This window comes from Cyanistes caeruleus, chromosome 7, assembly GCF_971803275.1.
Source record: "Cyanistes caeruleus chromosome 7, bCyaCae1.hap1.1, whole genome shotgun sequence".
NCBI classification, from domain to species: Eukaryota; Metazoa; Chordata; class Aves; order Passeriformes; family Paridae; genus Cyanistes; species Cyanistes caeruleus.
The window spans coordinates 23,317,800-23,332,661 of NC_141707.1; the positions used below are offsets into that span (position 1 = coordinate 23,317,800).

The following is a 14,862-nucleotide window of genomic DNA, read 5'->3' on the forward strand; positions in this document are numbered from 1 at the left end:
TTGTGCACGTCATTATTTGTTTGCTCAAACATGCACCACGGGATAAAATAACTATTTACATAGAGGGTACTTTTTTAATCAACACATACAATGTCAACCTTGCTGAGAGCAGAAGATGGCTAAATGATACTGCAGGGTGAAGCAGAACAACTTCATAATCCTTATGTTTTGCAGGTTTTTGGTAAACTCAATTTCCCAAGGTCAGGTAAACTGTTTTCCGCAGAAGAATACTTAGAAGTGGACTCTATGTCCCTTGGTAGAATTTTTATGCAGAGATTGTTTAACTATTGTTAAATGACTTATGAAAAAATAAAACATCTGTTCTATTATTGTAGACTCTATGGGACTTTACAGGCACATTAAGATTTGTCTGGATGAGATACTAGATGGATACTGTTATTAAGCACCTCAACATACAGAGCCACCCTGAAACATGGAAGTAGTCAGACTGCTGCTTTGTGCGACGTCATGTTTTCCCATGCATGAACTACAAGTGCAGCATGCCTTCATGCAAATCACTTCTGTCTGTACATTATAGAGAATCCGAGAGTAGAACACCTGGTCCTCATACCCCCTTCCCCAACATAAAACCCATTTACAAAAATAGTCACATATAATAGTAAACAACCTGTGAATTAAAAAATGATAAGTTCACCAACACTGATTTTTGTAAAAATATGGCAAATGTGACTGTTGAAATGCTAACAGTGGATACAATTTTTGTACTGTGTGTTTCATGTTAAACACAGAGATTCATAGGTTTGCACCTTTTTTTTTCAACTGGTCCCTACAGTCTGGTTGGCCATTTTATCATCTCTTCAGCAGTGTCAGCTGGTACTAAAAACAACAACCTCCTGTCAAGATGTTACCCTGTTTTACAGAGTTGCAGTTTGATGACGAGGGGTCACTGTCTTGCTATAGGCACTGACCTTATATATATATAATTATATATATATATATATCTATATATGTAAAAACTGACAGTTTGGCATGTACCTCCTACAGGAGTCCTGTTGACACAAATACATACTTTTTCAGGCTGTAAACAGTTTATTACAAGCAGCGTTTTATGTTACTTTTTACTTTCCCTGCTGTCTTTACCTTTATCTTCTTTTTCTGATTTGTCTTTTTCATATTTATCCTTGTCTGGCTTTGTTACACTGTCGTAAGAAGGTGGGGAGGTTGTAGATGGTGTCATATCTGTTTTTTCTGGAGTGGAGTTCTCATTTAGTTTATCCATAATCATATCTTCTTTTGTGGGCAGATCATCTTCCTCTTTACCTTTATCCTGACTAAATATACATGATACTTTTTTGACTTTTTGCCTTAATAGGTGACGTCTGTAAGCACGCTGAATGATGACAGCAGACACCTCCTCCTGCTTTCGTTTCAGTGTGGTTGTAATTGGTTCATAGGAGACTTTAGAAGGATTGGCTGCCATAAATCGATCTTCCATCTGTATTCTGAGGGCATCCATCTCCCCACTTTCCCCCAGCACACGCTTTGTGAAAGCAAACAAGATGTCAAGGCAGTGAATTCGGTCACCGCTCACCATGGGCAGATCCATTGCAATAAGCTGGACTTTGTTTGGTTTTGCTATGAGAAGAGGTGGATCTAATGAAGCTGCAAAATCAGATAATTTACTGAATTCTATGAATTGTGTTGCATCGGGATCAAACTTCTCCCAAACCTCATAGAACATCTCAAAGTCATCCTCACTCAAGGGTTCAGCACTTTCTTCAGTAGCAACACTGAAGTTCTCCAAAATCACAGCAATGTACATGTTCACCACTACCAGGAAGGAAATGATAATGTAACTCACAAAGAAGAAAATCCCAACAGAAGGGTTGCCACAGTCACCTTTCACAGAGCTCCCTGGATGATCTTTATGGGGGTCACAGTCTGGCTCCCCACTGTTAAGGATTGGGGCGAGCAAACCGTCCCAGCCTGCGGACGTGGTGATCTGAAACAGGCAGATCATGCTGTTGCCAAATGTTTCAAAGTTGAACATGTCATCAATCCCAACTTCCCTCTTGACATAGGCGAAGTTGGACATGCCAAATATGGCATAGATGAACATGACCAGGAAAAGCAGCAGCCCAATGTTGAACAGAGCAGGAAGAGACATCATCAAAGCAAAAAGCAGAGTGCGGATTCCCTTAGCGCCTTTAATGAGGCGCAGGATTCGACCGATTCTGGCAAGCCGGATGACTCTGAATAGTGTGGGAGATACGAAGTACTTCTCAATCATCTCAGCTAAGAACATACCTAGGAAAAAACAAGTTAAATCAGTAAAATTTTTTACATTTAAAAACCATTGCAAAAGATGCATTCTACAAGGATTGTAGAACTTTAGGAAGAGTAGGATAATTAAACAGATTTTTAGGAATTAGCCATTTGGTTTTTTTTATAAAACCTTTGTGTTTAGTATACTTTTTTAGGACAAACTGGTAACCAGAGTATATATATTAGCAAATACTGAGATCAGAGGAATACCCTTTTGTTTAATGGTAGCAAAAATAATCTTAGTTAATCTGAAGAAAAATCATATTCACAGTAGAATTAAAATTCCATGTAATCAAGTTAGGTTATGCAAAAAAGTATGTATATTTGAAGAGAACTGTGACTTCTTAATCATACATAAAATAACAAGAACACAGGTTTATTTCTAATGACACAGAAATTCTGAACATAAACAAACTGATAAAAGGTTTGTTATAGTTCATAGAAGAATGAAAGAATTGAGCATTGTATTATGTATTAAGCCTCAAAGCAGAAAAATAACTTTTTTGATACAAAAATAGAAAAACTGATTTGCATATTAAGGAGTACTTAAAAGTTAAAATAACACAATTTTTACCTGAGTTCTTTCAAGTTTGCTGCTCTATATAAAGCAAAGGTAAGTGGAGTCATTATTTGTTACTACATCTACTTCAGCTCTGATTCTCCAGTGCTCACTCCACCTCAGGCACAAAGCCTCCCAGGATCAAACAAAATTGAAGTAAGCAAATGGTTTAACCCTGCTGTCTGGTGCATGCATCCTACCCTCATAACAGTTCCACGCAGATTTTGTTCTTGCATTTTGTATGTCTGGAATCTTTCACCTGCAACTGTCACTGTAACTTTATATCAAAATTGCCTTTCATGTATGAGTTGGAAACTCTACTGATTTTGGAATAAAGATCTCATTTCAGACAATAAAAAAAGTAGGTGTGTGAAACCTCTTGCTAAAAAAATTCTTACCATACTTTTCAGTTATCCTATGGATAAGACTTTCTAATGATAAAGTTGAACCAAAATATAAATCAATTTTACACACTAAATATATTTCCATTTTCACAGAACTAGACATTTCATAAAAATGAGTTGCTCTTACCTACTATGGAGAGAATGACAACCACAAAATCAAAAATATTCCAACCTATAGTAAAGTAGTAATGGCGAAGTGAAATCAATTTCAGGACAAATTCTCCAGTGAAAAGTACGATAAACACCAGGTTAATCCAATATAAAATGTTTTCCATATCTTCACTTTGATCATCTGTTTCGACCATCATTGTGACCATGTTAAGGCAGATAAGTATCATGATACTGATATCAAATGCTTGTTTTGTTACAAAATCAAAGACCATGCCTTGGAATTTGTTCTGTTGTAGCAGAAGAAAGAAAAAAAAATGATATTTAAGATTAATGAGTCTTTTCTTATATAACACTTTTTTAGCTTACAATTTATTTCAGCCTAAGGCATAATAGAAAAAATACAATTTTAAAATATATTTAAAAATAACGGAAAATATTTTTAGTCTTACTGCTGGTCGAGGTATAGGCTTTTGTGGTTTCTTTGAACCCAATTTTTTCATTGCATTGTAGTATTTCTTCTGTTCTTCTGTCATAAAAATGTCTTGACCTCCAAAGTAAACCCAAGAGACAAAAACTAGTTACAATCATGTATCTTTATTGATTACTTATAAATAATACTAATGATCATTCTTGCTCACATTTTCATCTGTAGGAACAGACATAAAAAATCCTCCTTTATGTTTTTTATATTAAATATTAAGCTTCAGAATGTGTTGAGTTCAGCAGCTGGAAAACTGATACCTTTTCAGGCAGTGTTGACAAAACCCAAAGACTAAAGAGGGCACAAATAAAGATAATACAATGTTTTTTATCAAAGTTCAGAAATCTATACTGCTGAACTCTGTGACATGAAGGTAGTAGAGCAAAGAGTTTTTATAGCTACATTTAGCTATTTCAATGGTTAGCCTTTTGTGAGTCAATTATGGCATCAGTCTCAAATCTATATCTTTACAAAGATGATATTGAGTATTTCACTAACCATGGAGAGTCATAAATGGTCACTTGTCCATCAAACCCTCATCAAGCCAAACCTCAAGCTTTGATAATTTAATGTATTTACTTTGCAGCGCTCTTAATTAATTTGTCATAAAAGAATCTTATTAATAAAGTAGTCATCAGTTGACCAAAAATAAGAATATTTCATGTTCTTTTCAGAATAACAATGAAGTACTTATCTTCTTTTTCTGCTGGTTGAAATTGTCTATGATGACACCAATAAAAAGGTTCAAGGTAAAAAATGATCCAAAGATGATAAAGATGACAAAGTAAAGATACATGTACAGGTTATCTTCATACTTTGGCTGATCCAAAACCTGCAAAAAAAGGCACAGAAACTGCACATTAGTTTAACAGTGAACACAAGATATCTGCTGGATAAAATTTAGGGCTCTATCACTGTGACCTTTGGTTCTTATGATCAAATCCTGACATATAGTCCAGTGATTTTCAATCTACAAGAAGTTACATTCTTGAAAAAAGGCTTTGCTATCAAACCTGATATTTCACTTTTGAAAATGTAACTAGCCTGTACAAATGTAGAATAAATACTGAAAACACAATTGGTTTAAACTTGCGAAGTTCCACCTGAGTGTACAGACAACCAGAAACACCAAGTTTTACATCTGCAGAATTTTCTGTAAATCTTCTGTAAATTTTGTTACAGGGAGGCTGTTGTTGTGGCCTTGTGGAGATTTCACTGCTACAGGCACTTAGGAAACTTCACAGGATTATGGAAGAGAGGCATCCAAACCATGTTTAGACTAAGCATATTTTCTTGGTGTAGCTATCCATTTTCACTCTACAGCAGGCCTGCTGTGATTGCAGCTTACCAAAACAAGATGGAGCTTTATCAGTATAGTTTATTCAATTGATTACGTAGACCTAGAGGAAAACTTGCACCAAGTGAACAAAGCGCAGGCAAAAGGATAAGAAAACACACAGGTCTAATTAAAAATAAATACTGTGCCCTAAAGAAAGGAGTCAGGCACCTTGCAGAGCACAATGGAAGTCTTAAGAATAAATAAGATCAGTATTGCAAAAAAAACCCCACTCTCTCTATCGGTGTCTGTTTCCAAATATAAAGACTGGCTTAATGCAAAATGAGAGGAGGAAAAGGTATTTCATAGCAATAGGTGTGTTGTAGGATTAAGGAATTTTGATTTGTACCATAGAGAACATGGAATCCTTTAGGACTGCTCCTCTGCTTTCCTCATTTCTTGTATTTTTCCCATGGTTTCCATTTTCTTTAACTACAAAATCATAGTAACTCTTTGTTCTTTCATTTTTACTGTAATTTCTGAAAGATGTTGAAATTACAGTCTCAAATCTTTGAGCTCATACAATCAAAACAAATGGAGTCAAGGGACTGTACTTACATTACGAGAATCCACTGCTGCATACATGATATCCATCCATCCTTTAAAAGTAGCCTATAAAAAGAACACAGGTGTTTAGGTCACAATTTCCTGGAAAACGGCTTGTCAGAAGCATTTTTTAGGAGCTGAAGACTAAGTGTCTTTAGTACTCATCATAAAAATCAGCAGAGTGCAATCCTATTAGCTGACTCTTGCCTTCTATTGTATGTTTTATTCATGTACAAGAATTGCAAGCCAGTTCTAATATCTGAATATAGAGGACACAGCATCCATTAAGAACTTTTGTCTATTATGAATAACATCTGATGTAAAGATTATTTTTTCTGTGCATGAGCATTAGGGGTTTACTTGATACAAATTCAATACATCTAAGGTGTATCAGATTTGAATTACACTTTTTTTTCATAGTCAGTATATCCTCCAGGCTTTGTGTTATTTCTGTAGTCATGGATTTATCCCACACTTCATAATTCAAACTAATACTTGAGAGACTAAATTTTTAAATTAAAAAAAAAAAAAGTAAAAATCTTTTTACTTTTACAAGTAAACAATAGAGATATAGAAAGAGAAATAGAAATTAAGGACTGGTGACTTACCACTTGGAGCAGAGAAAGGTAACCAAGGCCTACGTTGTCAAAGTTAACCTTCACATTCTTCCACCTGGCAGTTTCATTGTTTTGTATGAGCTCCTCACATTGACTGAAGTTGTTAATTTGGCTGATATCAAATCTCTCATCAGTTGTAGTGTTAACACAGTAGTAAAACTTTCCAGCAAATAGATTCACTCCCATGATACTAAATATCAGCCAGAATATAAGGCAAACAAGAAGCACATTCATAATAGATGGAATCGCTCCTAACAGGGCATTCACCACAACCTGGGATATAAATGAAATCAAAGAGAGACACTGTAAGAACACAGGCACCAGGATCTTACAAATGCTTCATCAGCCTCTCTCAAATGTGGCATGCTATTATAATTCTAATGCCTGTGTTACACTTCAGTTGTTGAGAGTAACAAATTAGAAAAACAGTATAGAGAAAAGATAGAATGCCAAACTTAATTAGCAGGAAAAAATACAAGTAGTAGGAAATGGTAGCTTTAAAGAATGGGTAAAATAAGAACCAGTAAAATAAACAAAAAAAAAAAAAAAAAGGAAAAATAAGTATTTATCTGTACTTTCTAGAATATTTACTTAATGTATGTCTGCAAATACTCTATGTAATCACTGATTGAATCAAACAAACCAAATTTTTAATATTACATGTTTACTGGATAAACAAATCCAAGTTCAAATCTATTACTGAGCATATTTCTAATTGAAATTAACTTTGAGTCTTTTTGAAAATAAAACCCAGTGATGTATGCATATTCCTTTGGATGTTTACATATAGAATCAGAAAAGTAGAAATGTTCAAACCAGGAAAACTACTGAGTATCTGAACACATCAGAGTTGTTAGTGTTCAGGAAACTGGCAGATAAAGAAGTCTCTTGAAAAAGAGACTTGATTTAATTCCCAACTGAATTTTGGGAAAAATCAGGCTTCAGGAAAGAAAAATGTGAAAATGAGTTCATATGTGTTGATGAGCAACAATTAAAACATGCCAGAATGAAAATAAAACACTAAGGAAAATAAAATTTGGGAGAAAGTAGGTCCATTATGAATGAGAATTATTAATTTAATGATGGAATCAATGATGCTAAATTAGTTAATTCCTATTTTAATTCTCTCTGCAAATAACTTTAAGAATATAATTTTTTTTAAGTAGAGACCACTGCCACCAACTTTGCCAAAACAAATGAATCAGATCCTTAAAAGTAAAGTTTGCTTATTTTTTAAATGCAAAACACTAGCTATTACTTTGATACCTTTTTTGTAATAATTTATTTTATATGATGTAAATACTAGGGCAGATTATCTAGCATGATAAGCTTGTTTTTTCTGTTTGAACTATAAATATGTAGTGAAGGTCTGTGAAGTATTTTGGCATAACTGTAATATCTGCAACTATATAATATCATCCATAGCAGCAATGAATTATAAAATTAGTCACCCAGGTAGATGGGCTTTCATTCCTTGCCTTTTACAGAACAGAAAATAAACCCTTTGAATATTAGGTAAGTGATGAGCCACCATCACATACTATAAAGAACTGGGCTGAAGAAAAGGATAAATTCCTGTTTCACTTTCAGGGCCCCGTTCCTACCAAAATACCAGCTCTTTTGGGTGATACCTACTTTGGACAACATTTGAGAGCCTATAGGACTTCAGTGAAATTCTTGTTATATTTTAATTTAGGAACTGAATTAAATTAAGTTGCTTTCAGTGTAAGCTACTCCATGACTCTGTAAAAGCACAGAATGGTGCATGAAGTCCAAATCTTCCATGCTTTTTTGTTTGTTTGTATCTTTTTCTCCATATATGTTAAATCAAATTATTTTTACAGAAATTTGGAATAATAAATGGCAAGATAATTTTTTTCCCAATTTGGGAATATTTTCCAAATATATTAGTTTTATAAAATTTAAAGTTATCTCAATTCTTATACTCAGCAAATGTAACTAGATTTCTTAAATGTAATAATATCATCCATCAGGAACGATTCTTGAGATATAAAGAGATAGTTAATGAAGTGAAAATATTTGTCCTCAAGCTTTCAGTCTCAGTATACCAAAGAATTCTGTTCCTCTTTCTGCTGCAGCTGCAGGTCCAGTTATGTTCTTTCTTTAATTGCTGGATTTCTACAGCTGACCTACTTTCTCTGGTATTAGTCTGAGTCCCGAAGCTATAAAGAACCAGCTTGTGTTACAAATCATTTGAAGACACTCAAAACATATGGTTGAGCATCACTGGAAACACTGATCCCAAACCTTCCAGCTTCAACTGGTAGTAAGGGTGTGAGAAAAGGGGGCTAGGCCTGACAGCAAATGAAAGCAGGGGAAGCATAAGGAAGACATCAAACTCCTTGTTTTGTAGTTGAAAGAAAAAGGTATTAGTGCTTAGCATCATATAGCAGTGAGTGATACTGCTTGGGAAAAAGGGTGGACAGATTAATTATATTCCCACAGGCTATTTTAATAAAAGTGTCAGTTAAAGTATGACTTTCCTAGCAATGACAGTGGTGGCAAGATGCAGGGAAAAAAACCCCACTTTTTCATAGGGGCAATTTTTTTCTTTTAGGTACTAGTTTGGGCAGGCATAAGTCCAGATCCTAGAGAATGGTACAGTGAGTTAAAAATTTTATATGTATTGAACGGAATTTCCTGCATGTACATGGGAAGTATAATGCTCAACGGAAGTAAATTTATATTATAAGTATAAATTTAAATTATAAGTTTATGCAAATATATGCATTATACTGTATTGCCATATTTTCATATAATAATAATATTATATATACTATAACAATAATAATATTGTCGTATTTTCAGTTCATACATGATAAAAAACAATTGAATGAATATGTTATGGACAGACATCTTGAATTTCCATGTATCAGACCTTAAAATGTTCTTATACTAATGTCTTCATCAACTTGAGCTACTGCATCTTGAAAGACATTAAATTTGGAATTAATTACTTTAAAAGAATCAAAATTCTTTACATCCATTAGACTATTTCAATGGTTAATTGCCTAACCAGTGAAATGATAGGTCACATTTCTAGTCTTAAGTAAACTAACTTCATTTACTACTTTTTATTGGGTTTTTTTTCTAAATTCATAAATCTTTTCCTCATCTGGGTATTGTACAAAGAGACACAGTTGGCAGATCAGGAGCAAATCCATAGGTGAAGTTTACACCAACATGGAAGGCATGGGATTGACAATTATTCATAAACCTTCATGACAAGGTTATTGGTTTTTTCCTTGCAACAATAAACTTCCACTTAAGCAGTTTTACATAAAATTTTAAATATTTTTATTTGGGTTTTTTGTTTTGCTAATCATTGTCATAACAAAAAAACCCAACAGTTAATGTGGTTTTAGTGAAATAATATTGATGCTTTAGAAAGGCCTTACCTCTGATATAAACATTCCAAATTTTAAAATTTGCTTTAGTAAAAGTCTAGAAATTTTTCAAAGGCAAAGAAATGCTATTTCCTGTTTGAATTTGTAACATTTCATCAAAGCCCATTTCCTTTTTGGTTGAAGTCTCTGCTCTTACTTTCCACACACAGAGAGCATGACATTTTCTTCATAAGGTCACCAATTTGTAGTTGACTTACAAATTAGCTAATCAGCTTATCACCTGGGGTGCCAAAGAATAGTGATCGCAGGAGGGAGCATACACAAGGATCCCTTTTAATTATGGCAGTAGGGTTCCAGTTCAGGTGCATCTGCTGATGCCCACTATGGCAGTATGTCCAAGAGAGACAGATGGACCTTGAATGTGTAAGCCAGACATCTTCCCGTGGCTGGAGCTAGAAATATCTACCATATCTGGTTGTTCACTACAACTCCTGGGAGAAACATTTCTAGAATGTTCGAGTCATAGCAGAGTACATTGTGTCTTTGTCCATTTCAGTGCACTAAAGAAGTGATTTAAACCAACCACTTTGACTTTGCACTGAGACAGACTGAATGTGCCCTGCTGAGCAGCTCAGGGTCTCAGCTGTGGTAACTGATACAGTGATAATGAACAGCTGGGGACAGTAACTTCTCAAATATACCAGCAAAAGTCTAATATATTTTCACATTAGTCTTCAATGTTTTCAGGCTGTTTAGTGCTCCATATATCATAATCAACATTTTCCAATCAATATGGAAAGCAGTAAGCAACCAGAATCATAAAGCCAGCTCTATCTCTGACATGCTAGAAAAGTTTTCTTAAACAGAACGCAATGGTTCTAATATGAGAGAAGGTATTTTAATAGAGAAAATTTACTTATTAAAATACAAATTAATTACAAAACTTTTAGTTCTAAAAGACATTCCCAATTTATATATACAGAATACTATGTTAAAAGATATAGACTATGTATGATAGTCTAAACTGGTATAAAATACACATGTGCATGCATACATGGCTGTATGTGCACACTTTTAAGAGAAAGTATTGGAGTTTTTTTAAACTGTTCTGACTACAGCAGGATGTGTTTGTATAGGATAAATTTAGTAATATTGCAGAGATCCATGCAGTTGATAAATCCTTGGGCCCTCCATGAAAATATGAAACATGGTGAAAGGCCAAGGAGCCTCATAATGTGTAACAATATGTGCAATAACACACGAATTCATATAAGCAGATGAAGCCTTTTGCTTATATGTTAGTGATAAATGAGAAATATATAGGATGGTAGTGTAGCATTTCTGCATGGATTGGTCGTTGATTATTCTGCATGCATTGTTTCTGTGGATGCATGCATTATTTCAGATTCTTTCACGTTGTCTTACCCTCATCCCTTCAAATCGCGACAAGGCTCTCAGAGGTCTCAAAGCTCTTAGTGTCCTAAGGGATTTAATCGCACCAAGTTCTGAGTAGCCCAAGGCATTAGCTGTTAAGCTAACCAAAGAGACCTACACAAAAACAGAAAGGCAATATTGCTCATTCATCTTTATATCCTTTTGATAAATATGGTGGGAATGATGTGTGCCCTGAACTTCTCAAGAAGATTCAAGGCTGGACCTCTTTCTCCAGGAAATCCTCTATAATGCAGAAAAATCTTTATGTCAGACAAAGTAGAATAAAAATATATTCTAGGTACCTGTTGATGAAATCATGTTGGTAGAATGGTTTAAAAGTGCCTTCTATATTCACATAAACCAGTCAACATTTGGTGGGATTTAAAGAAAAATGAAGTCACATGCAAAAACAAAACACCCAAAAGCTGGGTGAATTGGAATGGACAATTTAAGTCAGGACTTCCCATGGTATCTTCAGAACTTGATGAGAATGTAAAAGCTCTCAAAAACCACATCCAGACCTTGTTTTTGGTCAAATGTAACTTTCTAGTGTCCAGAAAATCTTATTCAACAGCCATAGCTACCAGTGCTGTTCAGATTTAACCAGACTAATCAAGACTGAGAACCAACTGTTAGACAATGGTAGAAGCTTCACTGTAAGGCATATCCACACTTCATTACATTCCCTGTGACTCCTTTAACCACTTCATCAATTCTGGCTTGCATAACGCTGGTCTGGTCTGCAGGCAGATGAGTAAATAAACTAGAATAGCTGTAAAATAAATAATACAATTATCTTTCATCAATAATCCTTGGAAATGTATTTCTAATAGCCATTGGGAAGGAGTGGCCCTAATAAATCCAAAATAAAACAAATCACCTTCTATTTCTGTCCATTTAATGCCCTTCCCTTCCATCCTGCCTGTTCTCTCAATTCCTTCATTTCCAAATTGTTCTTTTTGGTGTTTTTAATTTCAATTCCCTGATTATAGATTAAAAAGAATGCTTCTCATATTATTTTTTTTCTTTTAAAAATTGCACCAAGGTAGGCATGGTGCAATTGGCATGAAAAACTAATAAAGTTATTTATAAGGGTCACAGAAGTAACTAAACCACAGATTATCAAATAAGAATTAAATATTTGTTGATAAATACAAATTCTACTGGTCATGGCAATTTACACATCGGTTGATTGAGCCAATACATGTTTTATAAAGATACAGACTCAATCATGAAATACTATATGAGCATATAGTCATGTCTTATCAAAGGATTTGGAATGTTGGTCTGGATTTACAAGGTATAGTGTTTTCCAACCTTTTTGTAGTAGAGATCTCATGAGGATCTATCACTGTAGTTTTAGATAGTTATTTAGAAATTTCTATAGAATTCTGGTGCTTTTTATAATGCGCAGTAGGTAGTTTAAGACATACTCTTGGATTCCATGGGAATTACATTTGTGGAACTGAGAGATGCCTATTAACACAAACAGAGGTAAGTCAGGCTATTGGGGATGGAAGGGAAATGACTATCTGCTCTATGGTCAAAGATCTGTAGTTTCCCATTTATGGTACCCAGTACTTTACATACATTGTTGAGCATGTAGACTTGAAATTACAATGCACTTCGCACTAGGTCTCCTTCAGACAATGTGTATCTGCCTCTTGGTAGTGCAGCCTTTGGAAAATCATGTGGGAACCCATTCTAAGGGGGCTTATCTACAGTTCTCTGAAGCGTCTCTTTGAGGTCACCCCCATGATACAGTGAAAAGTGCAAGGGTACTGAATAGTACAATGGAATTGACAATTCCTAGCAGTATTTTCCTTTCATATTGCACAGAGGCAGGACACTTAAAGTATTTGATTAGAATAATTAGAAACAGTTTGAGAGATTGCTTCCATGTACAAAAAAACTGAAGAGGATGAAAGCATCTTTTCTATACCACCAAAGAAAGATAGTAAAAAGCATCATTTCAAGAAAGAATTAAAACTTCATAAAACTAGAGAATTTCAACAAAACATCTCTAGAGAAATAAGTATATCCAAATATTTTTTTCCATTCTGAACAGAATTATAAACCATATCACCACTGCAGTTTAAATAGAGTTGAACAGAACAGAAATCTTATCCTGAAAACATAATATTCTGATTTTTAAAGCCTATCATACAGGATATGAAAAAGAATACATACGTCAACGATGAGGAAGTCCAGCCAGCACCACGCATTAGTGAAATAGGTTTGAAAGCCATAAGCAACCCATTTTAAAAGCATTTCCAGAATGAAGATATAGGTGAAAACTTTGTCAGCATATTCCAGCATGGTCTTGATAGTTTTACGTTGCTCTATGTAGATATCTTCAAATGCCTGTGAAAAAGATTTTTGAAGATATATTTAAAAGTCTTCACAATTTGCAGTGTCGTATAGGAATGGCCAGGAAAAAATTTGAATTGAAAAAGTATACATGATGATAAGGCATGTATCTTTCCCTCAAGCATAACCTGGGCTTTCACCTAATCCAAGCTGGGACCAAACATTGTTCTTTCAGCTGAGCTGAACTTACTGTAAGACTACTCTTCAAACTTCAGTTTGTTTCAAACTTTAATTTGTTTCCATGGATAATGTTTGTGTGACCACGTTTTGGTAATGGGGGAGTTAGAGGGGTGGATTATGTGGGAAGCTCCTCCATGTCCAGCAGATCCAATGCCAGGCTCCAGGACAGACCCACTGCTGGCCAATCAGGAATAAGAGAAACACCTCTGTGCAATATATTTAAGAAAGGAAAAAAAAATATTGCACAGGTAGAATTGCGGGCAGAGAAGAGTGGAGTGAGAATATGTGAGAGGAACAGCTCTGCAGATACCAAGGTCAGTGGAGAAGGAGGGGCACAAGGTGCTCCAGGTGCCAGAGATGAGATTGCCCTGCAGCCTGTGGTAAAGACCATGGTGAAGCAGCTGTGCCCCTGCAGCCCATGGAGATCCACAGGGATGCAGAGATCCACCTGCAGCCCCTGGCAGAGCTCCATGCTGGAGCAGGGCTATGCCCAAGAACAGGCTGTGAATTTGTGGGAAACTCATGCTGGAGCAGGCTCCTGGCAGGGACCTGCAGACCATGGAGAGAGGAGCCCATGTTGGAGCAGGTGGCCCAGGAGGACTTGTAGGACCAGGACTGGATCAGGCTGTGCCTGAAGGCCTGCAGCCCATGGAATAGTGACGCACACTGCAATAGGGTTTTGAGAACTGTTGCCTGTAGGATGGACTCACATAGGAGAAGTCCATAGAGAACTGTCTCCCATGGAAGGGGCCCCATGCTGGAGCAGGGGAAGGACTCCTCTCCCTGAGCAGTGGCAGAAGCACTGTGTGATGAACTGACCCTAACTCCCATTCCTTGTCTACCTACTATTGGAAGGGAGGATGTAGAGCTGAGAATGAGGGAGAGGTGGGGTGAAGGTGTTTTTAAGATTTATTTTACTTCTCATTATCCTTCTCTGATTTTGTTAACAATAAATTCAGTTAATAGCCTTAGGCTGAGTCTGTTTTGCCCGTCACAGTACTTGGTTGCTGATCTCTCCTGGGCCTTATCTCAACCCCGTGAACCCTTCGTGATGTTTTTTATCCCCTGTCCACTTGTGCAGTTACAGAACACCTTTGGTGGGTACCTGACATCCAGCCAGGATCCACTACAGATAGCAAGGGTCTACTGACATAAGGATTTCCTTTGTGG

The 14,862-nt window shown here is 35.7% G+C and overlaps 1 protein-coding gene across 2 annotated transcripts in view; it reads right to left on the reverse strand.

Annotated features, from left to right (window-relative positions):
• Positions 1-984: 984 nt before the first annotated feature.
• The window catches only part of SCN2A (sodium voltage-gated channel alpha subunit 2), a 73,712-nt gene continuing 59,834 nt past the window's right edge, over positions 985-14,862 (reverse strand). For both annotated transcript variants that reach the window (XM_086898119.1, XM_086898120.1), the window contains 8 exons: positions 13,333-13,506; positions 11,134-11,256; positions 6,332-6,613; positions 5,736-5,789; positions 4,536-4,673; positions 3,810-3,914; positions 3,377-3,647; positions 985-2,268 (listed from right to left, as the gene is read on the reverse strand). In XM_086898119.1, the coding sequence (XP_086754245.1) occupies positions 1,073-2,268; positions 3,377-3,647; positions 3,810-3,914; positions 4,536-4,673; positions 5,736-5,789; positions 6,332-6,613; positions 11,134-11,256; positions 13,333-13,506 (2,343 nt within the window). In that variant the 3' untranslated portion in view covers positions 985-1,072. The remainder of the gene's footprint in view (positions 2,269-3,376; positions 3,648-3,809; positions 3,915-4,535; positions 4,674-5,735; positions 5,790-6,331; positions 6,614-11,133; positions 11,257-13,332; positions 13,507-14,862) is intronic.